Raw genomic sequence first — 16,239 nt, forward strand, 5'->3', positions numbered from 1 at the left:
ACAAAATGCCACAGCAAACATGTTACGAGCTGACTACCTAGATCCAACAAAAGGTAAAGGTAAAGGGACCCCTGACCATTAGGTCCAGTCGCGGACAACTCTGGGGTTGCAGCACTCATCTCGCTTTATTGGTCGAGGGAGCCGGTGTACAGCTTCCTGGTCATGTGGCCAGCATGACTAAGCCGCTTCTGGCAAACCAGAGCAGCACACGGAAACACCGTCCCACCGGAGCAGTACCTATTTATCCTATTTATCTACTTGCACCTTGATGTGCTTTCAAACTGCTAGTTCCAACAAAAGGTATCAGCAATTGATACAAGGAATTCAAAATATGTGTTTCTCTTCCCACTTTCCTCCCTGACCACGACAATAAAATGTTTTCGGGGAACAGGACATGGGTTTAAGTTGAAGAGAGGCCAACATATTGAAAGCTAGCCACAATTGGAGTTTCTGCATGTGCGAATGCAATTGTGTGGGGACAGATAATCACATTATCTGTATGGCATAAAGAAAGAAAATGTACTGGCTATTGCAGCATGGAAAGGCCAATGCTTGAGAAAGTTGAATAAATGACCATTCAGAGGAAGGGTCTCCTGTAGCTCAGTTTTCCAGCTGCTTTATACACACTAAGACCCAGGCATGCATTATTATGCTGGCCTCCAACTGGTGGATTGGGACCCACCACTGGGACATGGTGGGTTTTAATAGCAACATTACTCTCATTATACGGTTAAAAAGAAAACGAAAAGAAAAGAATGTGGTCATTGGACTGTTTAAACAGAACTAAAAAGTCCAATATATAGTTTGTTTGGACTTTAAGGGGTTAATTTCCTTCCTGTTATTGAACCCTGCCTGTCTCATAAACAAACTGGAAGGTGTTGTGTTACAAATTAGGGAAGTTTGTTGCAAGTCAGTAATTTCTGCTGTAGGATAAGGACAAGTGTATTTTCTTTTGATGTTCTGAAATGTTTGTAGATTGAGTTTTGAGAGACCACTTTGCCTAAGGGTATATATAGTGAAAGGCAGATCAAGGTGGGTCTCAGAATACAAATGAACACACACAGTGCTAGAGGGCATAAGGTGAGCAGCATTAACACAAGATTCTATGTAAGACTTCAGCAGCTGGGAACCCATTTAGCTAAGGTACAGCCAGGTGAGTTTATGCTCTATTATGTTCTGTACACTTTGCTTATTTGGGGGAATGTTTTGTGTAAATGTAACCATTCACATGTTAAAATCTCCCCCTCCCCAAGAACAACCCGTTAGTAAACACTTAATCTTGATTCATCAAATCTTTGTGGTTTCTATGACTATATTCAACCTACACCCAAGAGTCAAAGCCAACACCACCAAAGAGGTGTTGTCAATGAGACACAAGAGAGTTTGGGGCTGTTTGGTGGAAGGTGGCCTGGGAAAAAATTACATCTCTCACCTAATGGCAGTGGAACACTAATAGGGAGGGAAGGCAGACAGACAGAAGGGGACACTCTGTTGGTCAAATCCCACTTTCTGATATAGTCCAGGGTTCAACTGGCAAATGGTGACAGTTCCCAACTTCATGTTTGGGTTAAAAGATGGGTCGGAATAAGCTGAAAACTATTGCAATAAAACAGAGGTGGTCCTCCAGAGGTGGTTGGGCTCTGTCAGACCTCACCAGGATCAGGGTCAGGGATGATGGGACTTGTAGTTCATTGACACCTGGATGGCTAGAGGTTCCTCCATCAATTCATTAGAATGGATGAAGAGGAAGATATCAAACTCCTTCAACATACTGCTCTCTTTCATGAAAGAAAAATTGACTGAGCAGTCTACGGACTTCAGTTTGCAAGCAAGTAAACCCTTGTCCCCTTTTTATACATATAAAAAATAGCATTTGAAGAAAAGCACAGCCTGTCATAATCCAATGCTTGTAACAGCCTAGTTTGCACAATAGGTGACCTATTTCCACCAACTCCCTCTGTCTCTTTGCCTAGCTAGTAACACTCGCCAATCACAGGAACCAAGAGAAAGTTGGTATTCAGGACACCAGTCGTGTCCGCTGTAGGTTAATGAGGTGCTTCCTATTCACAAGGCACAATTTATGGAGTTCAAAGCATCACCAGCCAGTTCAAATCAGTTCATCAATTATGGTCTGTGCTTTACAGAGACAGAAATACCACCTGGTCTAAACACCATATCCAGCTGTCAAGTACCTCAGGGATATAAATGCCAGCCTTGACAACCATTTCCCATTCACATTGTGATTCCACTTTCAGCTCAGCCTGACTTTTTATCCACAGCTTTCTCTTTTCTTCTCCCTTTCCAAAGCCTACTTGTGGCCCAATTTCAAGAGAGAAAATGATATGTTGCCTACAATAGGAACAACGTCAAATTGTTCAAATTGTGTGTTTGGCAGCAAAGTACACACACTCTTAGGCATTCAGTTCATGTAGGGCTGGGAAAGATGATAGCCTGGAGAGGTGCTGCCAGTCAGCAGAGGCCAGTGAGAGCTGGGCCTCTGGCTGAGCTGCGAGGTTTCTACTTGCTGACTCAATAGGTCTGCTCACCTCATTTCCAGTACCACAACTCCCATCAGCCCAGACCATTGGCCATGGCAGCTGGAGTTGATGAGAACCCAACACCTTCTGGGTGGTCACTGGTTCTGTATGTCTGGACAAGGACTTGCTATTTATTAGCTTATTTGCTTAATAATAATAATAATAATAAGGCAATTAAATAAATGATCCTATTAAAAACAGCACTGAAAACTCTTAAAACCATTACAAAGCACACACAAGTACAACAACCACCCCCAGAAAACCCTGTCACAACAGGCTGGTGGAGGCCAAAGACTTGCTAGAACAACAACAAGAAGTCATTGCCTGCTACTAACAGGAAAGCAGGGTGGACACAGCCTAGTCTCCCATGGAAGGGAGTTCCACAATCTGAGGGCAGCAACACTCTCTCTGGTCATCACCAAAGGTAGAAGCAAATGGGACTGAGAGAAAGACCTCTCACCCCCCCCCCAAAAAAGCAAAACCCAGACAGGCTCTTATAGAGAAATACAGTCCTTCAGACAGCCTGAACTCAAGTTGTGTAGGGTTTTCCAAGTCATAACCAACACTTTGAATTGTGCCTGGAAACTGACCAATAACCAGCAGAGCTATTGTGACAAGGAGTTCCTGTTCTCCCCCCCCCCCCCCCCCGTAACCAGCAACTTGGCTATTGTGTCTTGGACCCACTGAAGTCTCTGAGCAGTTTCCAAAGGAAGTCATGTAGAGTGTGTTACTGTAATCCAAACGGGATGTAAATAAGGCATGCATAGGATCACACGTAAGACTTATTTTTTTTCATATTGTATTTTTCCATTGTTGTAAGCCACCCTGGGACCTCATGGTGAAAGGTGGGTAGGAAATCAGGAGGAGGAGGAAGTGATTCTGCAGAGCCTGGAGTAGGTGCTAAATTCGGAAGAAATGCAGATGTGTTTATTAATGCTAGCAAAATTTAAATGCATCCCCCCATGACACAGATAGAGGGATATTGATTTACCAAGGGTATGGATAAGAAAATAAGGACTCCACTTATTCAATAGGAGCAGGGGTCATCGCATCCAAGGAAACAATTCCAATTTTGCAAGAATGCTAGATTTCCATCCAAATCCTATTGTGTTTATTATACTTCAAGTTTAGACTAGGCATGCTAACTCTTTCAGCATCTTCAGAGCAGGATGCCTTCAACTTCCATGACTCTTAAGTATTATTTGTATTTACCTCAATTCTAAGGGATGCTAATTCTATGGTTTTCTGACTGTCCTGGGCCTCCAAGGGGAAAAGAAAGAAAGAACAGGGCCCATCTCTAGGGAAATTAGTAAAATAAGCCTTACAAGGCAGGAGTGAGTAAGCACTTAGAAGCTGCAAACCTGCCTGCCTAGATGCCTCAAGGCCAAAGCATCCAGAGCTTCAAAGGGGCTTGGCAAAGCTGTTTTCCAGAGCTTCACTCTCCCCTGGGAAACAGTTACAGGCACTGGGAGAGAGAGAAAAAAATGAGACGATTGCATTTCAGAAGTTTGTCATTATACTGGGAGAATGAGAATCGAAAGTCTCCTAAAGCAGCAGCAAAATGACTGCAGTTCAGGAGTTCAGCGGGTGCACATTCAACAATGCAGTATTGGTATTGCACTCAAAAAAGTTTTAATAAAATAATATTAAAATATGGCAATCCCATGAAGCAGCAAATAGGGAAGGTTGGCTGTCAAAACCCAGCTTTGACTGAGGCCACATTCACACCATACTGATAATGAGTTGGGGGGGGGCATCTGGGTGGAACCCTGGCTCCCCTTCCAGAACCTGCAATCCTATACAGAATGCATAAGGGAAAGCTTACCAAAACACTTCCTTTGTCAAGATCATGGCTTTGGCTTGCTAGTTAAGGACTGTGATTTACAAGTCCAAAGATGCTCCCATAGAAACAAATGGGTGGGCCTTTCCTTATCTCCGCATCAGGCTGGTCTGAAGAAGAACAATATCCAGAGTTATATGTATGCATGAGTTGTACTATAGAAACACAACGACTGTTTGCTTTGTGCTGGACTTTGGGATCCCTACCTTTGGAAACTAATGGAGAAGCAAGATCTGTTGGGGTGTTGATGCTGGGAGTCCCTCCAACCTATGCTCAGAGTGTATATATGGCCCATGCCTGAGACTTCAGAGAGCTACTGCCAGTCAGAGTAGGCAATGCTGGGTTAGACTGACAAATAGCCTGACCAGATTTAAGAATCCTTGATTAGGTCGGTAGCCCATCTGGTCCAGCATCCTTTTCTCACAGTAGCCACTGGAAGCTTCCTACACCCTGTGTTTAAAGCAGATTCCTATGGTCACACATTCACAAAGCCCCACATTTAAACCAATTCCCCTCTTTCCTTATTAGGAAGTTTGTTCTTCAAAGCAGGCACACATCCAACAGTTGTGTAAACATCCCCTGACAGCCCTAATTTAATACTCCAGCCTTCTTTGACCCATTAGTATTCCTCAGCAGTGTTATTTCTTATGGTATTGCTTGAAGTTATAGCAATGACAGAATGCTTACAAGGCTAAAAGGAGATCCCAAAGTCTTACTGGGTTGTATACACAAGGCCTTTGCAGCTTCTCTGACTTGCCGGGAGTTGCACTGGTGTCTTTGCAAGATGAGATTCCGCTTTTACACTTCGCCCCAGTGGAAATGGCAGCAGAGAAGGTCAGGCGAAAGCTGCCAACTCATAATAAAGCTGTTTGATCCAAATCCTGGCCTAACAGAAAGCTATATGCACATCCAACACAGACCACCACCACCCCAAGAAAAAAAAGAAAGAAAACCTGTCATGGGGAGCCTGCAGCCAAATGGGCTTGTTCCACCAGTTGAAAATAAGCAACATATGAGTGGGAAAGAGTCCTGACAGCTTTGGAAGCTGCAAAGAGGGACAGGGTAGATTAATGCTTCAGAACACACAATATATGCCTTGTGTGGAGTTGAGCCTGGTACGGGTGGTCTCAAGTATTCCAGAATTCATAGAGGGAACTTGATGCTATGTTTAATAAATGAAGGATTCATAGGACAACAGGGGGACATACAAATAAAAAAAAACATTTCATTCAGCTGGCAATTTCGCATTAATTGCCTCTGCTTCTGTTAATTACAGGAGTGAGCAAAAGCTGCAGTGCAAGCCAGTAGTGGCTGCAGCTAACACTCAATTGAAGTTTAAGGCATGCGATTGCACAACTGCAGCTATGCTACCAGAGGTGATGGCTGCTTAATGAATCTGCAACAGACTTCCCTAACCTGGAACCCTCCAGGAGTTGTAGGGCTACAAAGGCCATACAGACTGGAGCTGATGTAAGCAGTAGTCCAAAACTGTTCAATGGCACCAGATTGGGGAAGGCTTATCTAGCAGTTTAATCTGATGTCAGAGAGCTCTGACCCTCCAAAGCTACTGGACTGCAGCTCCCATCATCCCTGATAATTGGCCACATGGCTGGGGCTGATGGGAACTAAAGTCCAAGAACATCTGGTGAGCTAGAGGTCTCTCACCCCTATTTTACGTTGTTGGCACCTGTCCGTTTCCTGAGACAATGGAGTGTGCCTCCAGGGATGAAGTCAAACCTCTGTGTTAGCAGCACCAAAGTGACTTCCCTAGGGCACAAGCCTGGGCAGCCCCTCTCAGCCTTGTTGTTGTGGTCCAAAGGAAAGCAGAGCAATTTGTTTGGCACCAGCTTGGCTGTTTTAAGTCATGCCATTCAATTTCAAGGATGCACTTTTCATTTTGATCTTCAGGGGAGGCCCTGCTTCCAATTCCCTTCAGTGTCTAAAGGTAAGTCGATATTGACCACAAGCAGGGCCTTTTCTGTTGTGGCACACCAGAGATCTCAAAGGAACACACCAAAGTGCCTCTGCAGGCCTTGCAAAGGGGGGAAGGAGGCAGCGTCAGTCTTGCAGCGGTGGAGGCAAATGAAGGCCTGGGCAGGTGGGGTGAGTGTCACATGCATTGCACATTGCATGTGTGACATCACACAAATGCAACAGCACCTGCCCCCCCCCCCAAATGTTGGGTGCAGCTCGGAACCTCTGCTTCCAGGTCTAGCCTCCCTCTGCCCACCCAGGCTGGCCATTGGTTCCTTTTGGGCAGGAAGAAATACCAAGGAACCTATCCCAATTCCCTTTCCATAAGTATTAGCACATCATAGGATTCACCTAGAGGGAACTGTGGCAGCTCTGCATCACTCCATGTGTGTGCATATGTATTTAGCTGTGTTTGCAGTTTGCAGGGGAAGACGTCCATCATAGTCACAGGATGGTCAGAATCATGAGATGTGTTGTAAAACAGTATATGAAAGCCTGGTGCTTTCCACACAGTATGTATGATAACAGGATGTCCTATGCACAACTGACTTAACAGTGTATCATCTTGTGCGCCCATCTGACTTTTCTTTCTTCCAGATCCAGCAATGGCATTTCAAACCTGCTTGTTCAATACACTTCTCCACAATAGCAAAGGACAATGTTAATTTTTTGCTTTCACATCGGAAATGTAAAGCCACAACTACGTACAGAGTCCATAGTCAGAAGGGTCATTTGCCAAGGTTCTTGTTTCCATTCCTTGGGGGGGGGGGACTAAATTAAAGGACATTTCTGTATCAATAATTCATTTCCACCCCACCACAGGAAAACCCATCTCATTGAAAACAATTAATGATCAAGTACTGCACTAGATCAGTATGAACAAGAGATCAAGTTGAGTGAGAAACTCAGAGTTCAATCCTTAAAGTTATTTTGACACTACTTCTGTATAGAATGTGATTCCCCCCCTTTCCCTCTTTTACAGCTGTGACCCATCCTTCCCTTTGAATCTTATCACTGGTTTTCATGCTGTGCAGGGAGCCCTCTTCTGGAGAAATAAGAAAAAGTTGGTGGTTTCTGTATTTTCTATAATTCACTATGTATTTAAAAAATAAGCTTTCTGAGTAGATCATGCTTATGAGACTCTTCTGTTTGCAATTACAGCTCAAGTTATTGTTTCCATTTGAGTGCTGGATTCCCATAGTCCTCCATAAGGCACACATTAGCTAAACAATTATGCCCTTTATTTCTAGCCCATCTTAGCAAATGAGCACCCCATGGCCCAACTTCATCATGTGAAAAAAAAAATGCTATAAAGCATGAAGCCAATGGCTAGATTAATCATAAAGTGAACTTCTATAATGAACAGGACCTGGACACCCCCTTCCAGTGTCAATTCTAGACAGCCTCGACAATCTGTAAACCTTTCTCCCTCCTTTTAGAAACCAGCAGAGATGCATGTAGGATCTTTCATTCCACTTTTCCCAGGCACAGCTCCATGCTTAAAAGCTCCGTGTCCAAGTGGGATGATGATGATGATGATTTTGCCATGCAAAACCTGCTCCTTAGCATTTCACCACAGCAAACATCAAGTTCTCAGTGGATTGCCATTTTCTCTGATTGAGCTTTAAAGATTGCATTTTCATGGAGAAAGCTCTGGTGAAAATAAAAAAGGGTGTGTGTGTGGTAAGGCACAACTCTTTAAAGTGCAGACCATGCCTGGAAAGAGCGGTGCAAAGGTAAGGGTGGATAAGCCCAAAGTTCATTTGGTCTCAAATTCTAAAACAAATGCACAGATCCCAGACTTCACAAAGTTCTATGCAGAGCAGAATGTAAGTATCAATACAATTGCACACATGCACTTCCAGTTATGTGCAATGTGGTTTGGGTGCAAAAAAAGTAGTAGTATATTTCAGGGACAAAATGTATTGCAAAGAAAGTGCTTACAAACACGTGTATTTTAAATGTGAATGTTTCAGCAGTTTAAAAGAATTCACAGAAAATGGGGCACAGTCAATTTAGTGTTAAAGGTATGTGAAAATGAATTAGACTGATCTGTCTGTTTCTATAAATAGAGAAGTGGCCAGCCATAGCCATCTAGCCTACCACTTGATATTGGCTTTTGAATGCTCTCCATTGTGACACTTCTCTGTTCCATTGGTACTGGGAAGATGGCAGGAATTTCTGTACGCTGATCACACTGCAGAAAGATGTACAGGCTCTATGTGTATCAAAACCACACCATTTTTCATGTTTCATGAAGTCACAGAAGAGACTAGAGTGGCCCCAGCATGCACAGGACGCTGCCTGCAGTTGATAGGCCTCCTCTGTGCACGAGAAAGACAGGACCCCTACTAGGGTGTGCAATCCATAGTATATACCAATGGGACATATGAGCTTAATGGAGTGCTTAACTCCCACACACCCACACACCACTCTTAGTTATAAGAGGCCCAAGGCACAGCTATGGGCCCATTTATGTAACATAGGGAAATTGCTTTAGGGCAGGAGTGGAGAACCCATGTCCTTCCAGATGTTGCTAGGTTACAACTCCATCATCCCTCACAATGTGTCAACGCTGGCCAAGACTGATGGGGGCTGGAGTTCCACACCCTATTCCCATTTTAGAAACTTACATGTGTTAGGTTCCCGCCAGTGATGATCTGGTCTTATGTTGATGTACTATGGCCAACTTGTGGGAACCAAGATGCACTTTTTCTTTCCATGCATCAGTGGAAATGTATGTAGGAGGAATTCTGCATCTTCCTTCTGGAAAGATGTACACACATTCCAGATATGGTCATAACTCCCTGCTCCTGACACTATTCCAAAAGCACAGAAAGGGGAATTACAGCTCAGTTCCACACACCCAGTCTGCTATTATTACTATGATATGTAAGAAGACTCTTGAACACATCTGAGTCTCAATTGTCCCCCAGAACAGCAGAGGATTGTCTCACAAAGTTCTGTTGTGAGTGCATGATCTTTGCCCCCCCCCCTAAAAATAAATAAATAAATCATTTGCACCTATTGAGTAATTTATGCATGTTTAGATTGTTGATGGGCCTACAACACACTGCTCAGAAGGTACTTTCTCTCCCTAATCACCGTGACCCAAACTTAGATCATTAACTCAAACCTGAATTATACTCTTCCCTGGAAGGCATTACAGCAACAGATTTGCATCGCTTATAAATCAGTTGATCAAGATCAATGTTGCCCATTTCCACTTGCCGGATATCAAGGAATAATGAGTTGTAGCTGCTGCTGAGGAAGAGAAAAATATCACTGCGCCTTACGAGCCTTGCCAGATGGCTGCATGCAGGTAACTTCTCCCATTTTGTACCATTTAGTTCTGCTGCTGCACAGAAGCTATCCAAGTCAGGCAATCCATCTGAGTAGCCCCTTTAACAGCAGCCTTTTCCTCATCATCTCACCAGCTGTCGCAAGGCTTCTCATCAATGCCACTTTCTCCCAATATTTCCACCACAAAAGTGTGGTATTTCAATCAGAGAAGAAGAAGAGTGAAATCACCTGTTCCAGTTTGCAAACCTTGCTCCTCTCCATTTCAACTCTGTCACCAGGGTGGAGCACTTTGTGCATACCCAGAGTTAATCTTTTCTTCATTTGCTTTGCTCCGTGTGTTATGACACTGAGTTCTGGCACTGAAGCAGCTTCTGAGGACAGGCCCTATCAACTGATACCATCTGATCTCACAACAAAGGGCATTTTAGACATGACAAAATGTGGGCCATCTTTTGTATGAGTCATGAAATACAGGTGAGAAGGAGGAGGAGACAGACTTTCACACGTTCCGGCCATGCTGATAAAAGAGGACTTGTTAGAGCAGAAAACTAACATTTGAACAGACCAGCATGTGACTGGAAACAGGTCAGCTCCTGCAGGGTTGTTGTCGCCCCCCCCCCCCCCCAAAAAATAAGCAGTGCTGCACATGTACAGGTATGTCTTGAATGCCCTTCTTCTAAAGAGCTCAGGCTTGCATTTGCAACTCACAACATCCCTGTAAAGTCTGCTAAGCTGAGACATAGTCATTTGTCCAAGGGCATCTGAATAGCTTGACAGAGGAGCTGGTTTTGGAATATATATATATATATATATATATATATATATATATATATACACACACACACACACACACGAGTCACAACATTTAACTCATCATCCTCTTTTCTACCAGCCTTTCCTCTTTTCCTTTTCTCCACCTGCCTCCTTCCTCTTCTCATTTTATATTTCACCTTTTCTTTCTCCTTGACCCCAGGAAGTCTATCTTTGTGTGCCCAACTACAGAAACCTTAAAGGGAAAATCTTCCAAATCATAGTGTGCTGCTACAAACAAAGGGCAGGAGAGACAGCAAGGTGCATCGCGCAAGAGGACTGCAAAGCAGATAACTCAAGCAAGTAAGCCAAGTCACACACTGGGGGAAAGGCACATCTGACACCTTCTTTTGCCACCAGTAGCAACATCACAAATACCACAACCCCCTCACACTCCAAAGTGTATGTATATGTTTGCTAGTTGCAACCAGTTAAACCACTGACCAGTTGTTTTGGTTTTCTCTTCACATCCTGTCCCATCCATTTTTATTACTTGCACACAGTTCCCCCTCTTCCACACAGCACTTGCACATATTTCAAATGACCTCGGCACATCCAGTTGCCATGTAAATTACCCCCACGCCACAGCTCCCTAGATTTGGCTGCTTCAAGACCACTTCAATACATTTAAGTTAGTGAACTTCCTCTCCATGGCTTTCACATGGCCAACCACAGTTGATTCTCACTTGACACTGAAGATCTCTAAGCCATCCAGCGTATGATACTGCAGCCTTAATCAAGCTGTATTAGGAAACAAGAGCTATAACTCTTGCTGCCCTAACACCAGTGTACACAACTAGGAGCAAGATTCACACAACATGGGGACTCTGTAGTAAAGCTAACATTTTTGGTGGAGCTACTGGTAGTGGGAGTTACTGCAGCATTGGCCAAGATCCCAGCTTGCTACATGCTAGAAAACTTTCAAAGAATGAGTTAACTCAATAAATGGCAGGTCTTGTCCTTAAATCACTACCCAGGCAATCGCCAAGCCCAATGACACCTATTTGTAGTGCCTCCGCTCTAAGTTATGGGCACGCATGTGACACTTCCCTGCTGCGGTTGCCTTCCGGAACAGAGGGAAACTGTGACTTATTACTTGTTTCTGTACTCTACTAGTATCTTCACAGTTTTGTCTCTAAAATACACATGGAGGTCCCATTTTTTCCAGGTGCAATAGAAAAAAATTGCAGTAAGAGAAGAGAGAAATAGTTGCAACTTATATGCCATAAATAGAGAGGGCTGTCAAAGTGCTGAGGGGCCATATAGCTTAGTGCTGGAGAACATGTTCTGCATGCAAAAGGTCCTAAATCCCATCCCTGGCAACTCCAGCTAAAATGGCCAGGTAGCAGTTGCTAAGACTGACCTCTTCCTGAGACCCTGGAGAGCTGCTGCCAGTCAGAGCAGACAGCAGCGGCCTGGACAGACAAACACTGTGACCTAGTAGAAGGCAGCCAGATTTATGATGTTTTAGGAACTTAAGAAGTTGCCTTACAACGTCAAATCATAGCCCAGCATTTTCTACACTGGCTGGAAGCAGCTCCCCAGGGTTCCAGGCAGGAGTCCGTCCCAGTCCCATCTGGAGGTTCAAGACCATTGAGGATTGGAGCTGGGACCTTCTGCCCGCAGAGTAGATGCTCCACCAGCGAGCTACAGCCCTCCCTCTCATTTGGAAGACGTAGTGCACGTTAAGTTGCTCTCGCCCGAGGCACTGGTCTCCCGTGCACCCTCAAGGGTTAAAAACAGAAACGAGTCAAGTCTCCAAGCCAATAGGGAATTAACTTTTATCACCATGGAGTACCATCCCAGGGATCCAAGAGACACAGACTTGTAGCTGAACGAGAGATTAAGCTTCCCTAAGACAAGCGAGAGGAGAGGGGGGTGAACAAGGGGACGGAGGAGCATCACACCAAATGACAACAAAGGAGCCTTAAACATCACACGCTGCTTCCCAAAATGAAATCCGTATCATATTCACAGAGAGGAAGGCAGGGGAGGAGTGCAGAAGTTGGAGAGCAGCTAGTTCCTCGGCTGTTGACTGACAGCAACAGCAGGGCTCCACAGCCTCTTGGCTTTTTAAAGGCTGGGTGTCTGTGTGCTTTTTTTTTTTTTTTTTTTTGCTGCCTTTCTGCAAGGGGGGTGGCCGGGGGTGGGATCTGTTACAGTTGAGAAGAGGGAGGTTGGTAAGGCTGTCGAGCTGCTCATTAATACTCGATTTTACAAATTCACCAAAGCGGCAGGGAAGAGAAGGAGAGGTAAGGGAAAGCCCTTATTCTTCCACATTTTTATTAAAAAAAAAATCTTAATCATGTTTTTCCCCCCCCTTCTTCTTTTCTTTTCAACGGGTGTGGGGGGTAAGGAATATAATGATCCTGGCAGAAGCCATAGGAAGGGGAAGCAAAAAAAAAAAAAAAAAATCAAAGTTGAAGCATTGAAGGTGATAGAATATCTTGTTGCTGGCACCACGGAACCAGCAATCCGTACTCTCTTTCATGTGAAGGAAATACAATTTGCATGCACACACACGTATTATGTCGCTAATTTCCTGTCACTGGAAAGCACACAGAGGCATTTTTCACATCGGAGAATTGCTTCTCACATCCACACTTCATCGTGCGTGTCTATGTGTTTTTTCAAGTCGGCATGCGATCGTTGAGAAATCAAGACACTTCCAGATAGCCAAATGCAAAACATTCCCCCCCCCCCGAAAGAAACACAGATAGATACACACAAACACATAACCCCTAGGACCAGATCAAAGCATCAAATTCCTTACCTGGGACAGGAGGAAAGCCAAGGTAAGTTGAGCCTTGTGGTGCATTTTGCTAGCCTAGAAGATACTGGAGGCTTTTTCATTCATGCACTCAACTGCACTGAGCATATTTTCACTGTGGAACAGCCTTTGAGGAGAGAGAGAGGGAGAGAGAGAGAGAGAGAGAGAGAGACTGCCTTGAGAGCCAGCCAACTTCCCAAATAGATCAGCAGCAGCATCACCAAAGCATTGGATAAAGGCTGATGACCAGAACCAATAGCTTTACAAGGATGATTTCTTCACAAATCATCCTCATTTTTGCATAACACATATCGGGAGCGCAACCCTCGCAAGCAAACACACTGACACACACACAGAGAGAGAGAGAGAGAGAGAGAGAGAGAGAGAGAGAGAGAGAGAGAGAGAGAGCGCACCCCAAGAAAGCTCTCACTTCGGTGTGTACAAGTAACAGCTTAAGAAATCACTTCTTCTTTTATGGATTTCTGGAAAGGGGTAATTCTTCCCCTCGCCGGAGAAGGAATAGATTTGCACGGTAGGGGAGAATAGCTCCTCAGACCCTGCATGCCAAAAGAAAGACCGTCTTTATTAAAATGTTAATCAAGGGTGTTTTATTTTCAATAAATCAAAAGAATGACCACCACAGCCTTCAGTTACTCCAGGGCTTTAAAAAGACTGGCAGAACAGTGCTCTTTCAGGGGCACCAGAAATCCTGATTGCATTTGCTGTTTCCCCCTCCATCTCGCAAATCACAAGGAGGACAGATCAATTCTACTTGACGAAAAAATCCATCATGGGGCAATAGATTTTATTAACTGCTCAGGTTACAGTGGGGCTTTGGCTTTCAAACTCACTGAGCAGTCACCCAGGGGTAAAGTTCGCAAAAGTCCATGTCCTTCCAAAGCAGAAACTTTTTTCCTTGCAGGAAAAAAAAAACCACATGCAGTGTTTAAACGTTGCACAATGCAGTGCTCACTTCACTCTGCACCATGCTAACAACAAGCCTGAGAGGTAGGCTCCTCTCACCACCATATTGCAGGGCAGGGATGAGGCAGGGAAAAAAATGTCAACTATCCAACATGCCCACTAATGAGGAGGGAGTTGCCATCACACATTTAAGAAGACTCAAGACTCAATTTAAAAATTGGGGAAGGTTAAATTTATTGAAATACAACAACGGGAATAAGGAGGATAAACATAAACAAATAACTAGACTGAACCAATCAACTGAATCAGGCCAAAGTATTGGAGCCTCAGCTTCAGGATCTGTCCTTCCAGTGAGCACTCAGGGCTGATTTCCTCAAGAATGGATAGGTTTGATTTTCTTGCAGTCCATTTATCCTGAGTCAATTAGGGGCTCCCCCCAAAACTAGCACAGCTCACACTCTAAAAGGGAGGAAGGGAGGATGCCATAAAGAAGAGGAGGGGGAGTTTGAGGAGGAACTGACTGATAAATTGATCCATCTTGGCTGGGCATTGGTCTGAACCCAACAATGACCACCCCTGGCTCCTCCCAAGGGCTAAATGAACTTGGCTCTTTTTGGGTGATTGGGGGTACAGCAATTTGCTCCCACCCTAGAGTGGAAGCAGTATTGACAAGGCATTGATGATCCACAATTCAAGCATTCTTGTAAAAGTTTTAAATTTATTTTCACAAAGCCACCCACCCACCCATTGAATTGTGGCCATGACAGTGGGAGAGGTTCAACCCTTTCCTCTGATCTGCCCAGCCCATCCAATATGCTATTTCATACCACAATCATAACCAAGTTTACTTCGAAGTATGTTGTATTTAATTAATGCAATGGGGCTTAATTGCAGGTAGGCAGGGTTAGGACTGCTGCTTTAGTTGGGACATGGGGTGGATTTCAGTTTCTCATTTTTGCTATCTTAAATTTAAATTTAATTTTTCACATTTCTGCAGCATTTTTTTTACAGTATCATGAAAGTTTGTTAGCATTTTATTGTGAATTTATTTGAATATACACATTTCTGCAATCAATTTCCCCTAATACAATGCACTTTTGTATGTTCTTTTCACAGATTATGCATTTTTATACGCACTTTCCCCCTGTTTGCATTTTTGCATTCATTGCTTTTGCCTCGAAAACTGCATTATAGAAGTCAGAGAAGTGCAAATTTTGAAGGATAGTTGGGCTTTAGTTTAAAATCAGCTGAATTAGGTACTTTCTCATTAAAATCCAGCCAAATCCAATTTCTCCCCCCCCCCTTAGTCAGGAGTTTTCGAATCATATACACTGCAACCCTGAGGCATTTTTACTCAGAAGCAAGTCCCAGAGTGTGCATGTTGACTTGCTCCCTTGTAAGCATGCTCAGGATCACTGCCTCTGCCACTACATTGCACCAACCACATATTGGCTGTGTCATAACTACAGGCGGGCAAGCTCCAGCAATAAATGTATGCCCTTCCAATCAGATGATAGGCCATCAAATATTTTGTAGCTTTCCTGCCAAAACCACTGGGAGCGCCTGCTATGAAAAGCCCCATGAGCTGCCTTGGAGTAGTTGGGTGAAACTATAAGGTACATCTCTCAACACTAGGAGCAAGCAACCCTTTTCAGCCAGAGTGCAGCATTCTCATCCGGGCAGCCTATCAGGGAGCCATGTGCCAATGGTAGGCGGGGCCAGAGACAAAAGTGAGTGAAACAATGAATGTAAACTTCTTCTTTTTTTACACTAAGCCTGTTTCTACACACACTTCTCTCCAACATGGGAAGGATGAGGCATGGTCAGAGTTCAAGGACACTTTCCAGGCAGGCAAAGCACAAAGCAGGGATAGTAAGGGCTGGTGAGGGTGCTGATGGACACACAGAGAGGCCCAAAGCGCCATACTCTGCCCTCAGATGTGGACTCCCTCATCCCTCCTATACAATATGCTCTCAGGAGCTTCCAGTGCAGGAGCCAAGAACCCACAGCTGCCCTGTGTGGGAGTGCGATGAGCACACAAAATGCAGAGTCAATAAGCTAAGCATTTCTATGTCCTGGGG

General features: G+C 44.2%; 1 protein-coding gene across 1 annotated transcript in view; it reads right to left on the reverse strand.

Annotated features, from left to right (window-relative positions):
• Positions 1–13,419, reverse strand: part of CDH13 (cadherin 13) — a 587,120-nt gene extending 573,701 nt beyond the window's left edge. The window contains 1 exon segment of the mRNA XM_033156828.1: positions 13,238–13,419. Coding sequence (XP_033012719.1) covers positions 13,238–13,282 — 45 coding nt within the window. The 5' untranslated portion in view covers positions 13,283–13,419.
• Positions 13,420–16,239: the final 2,820 nt, after the last annotated feature.

Source organism: Lacerta agilis, chromosome 8, assembly GCF_009819535.1.
Source record: "Lacerta agilis isolate rLacAgi1 chromosome 8, rLacAgi1.pri, whole genome shotgun sequence".
NCBI classification, from domain to species: Eukaryota; Metazoa; Chordata; class Lepidosauria; order Squamata; family Lacertidae; genus Lacerta; species Lacerta agilis.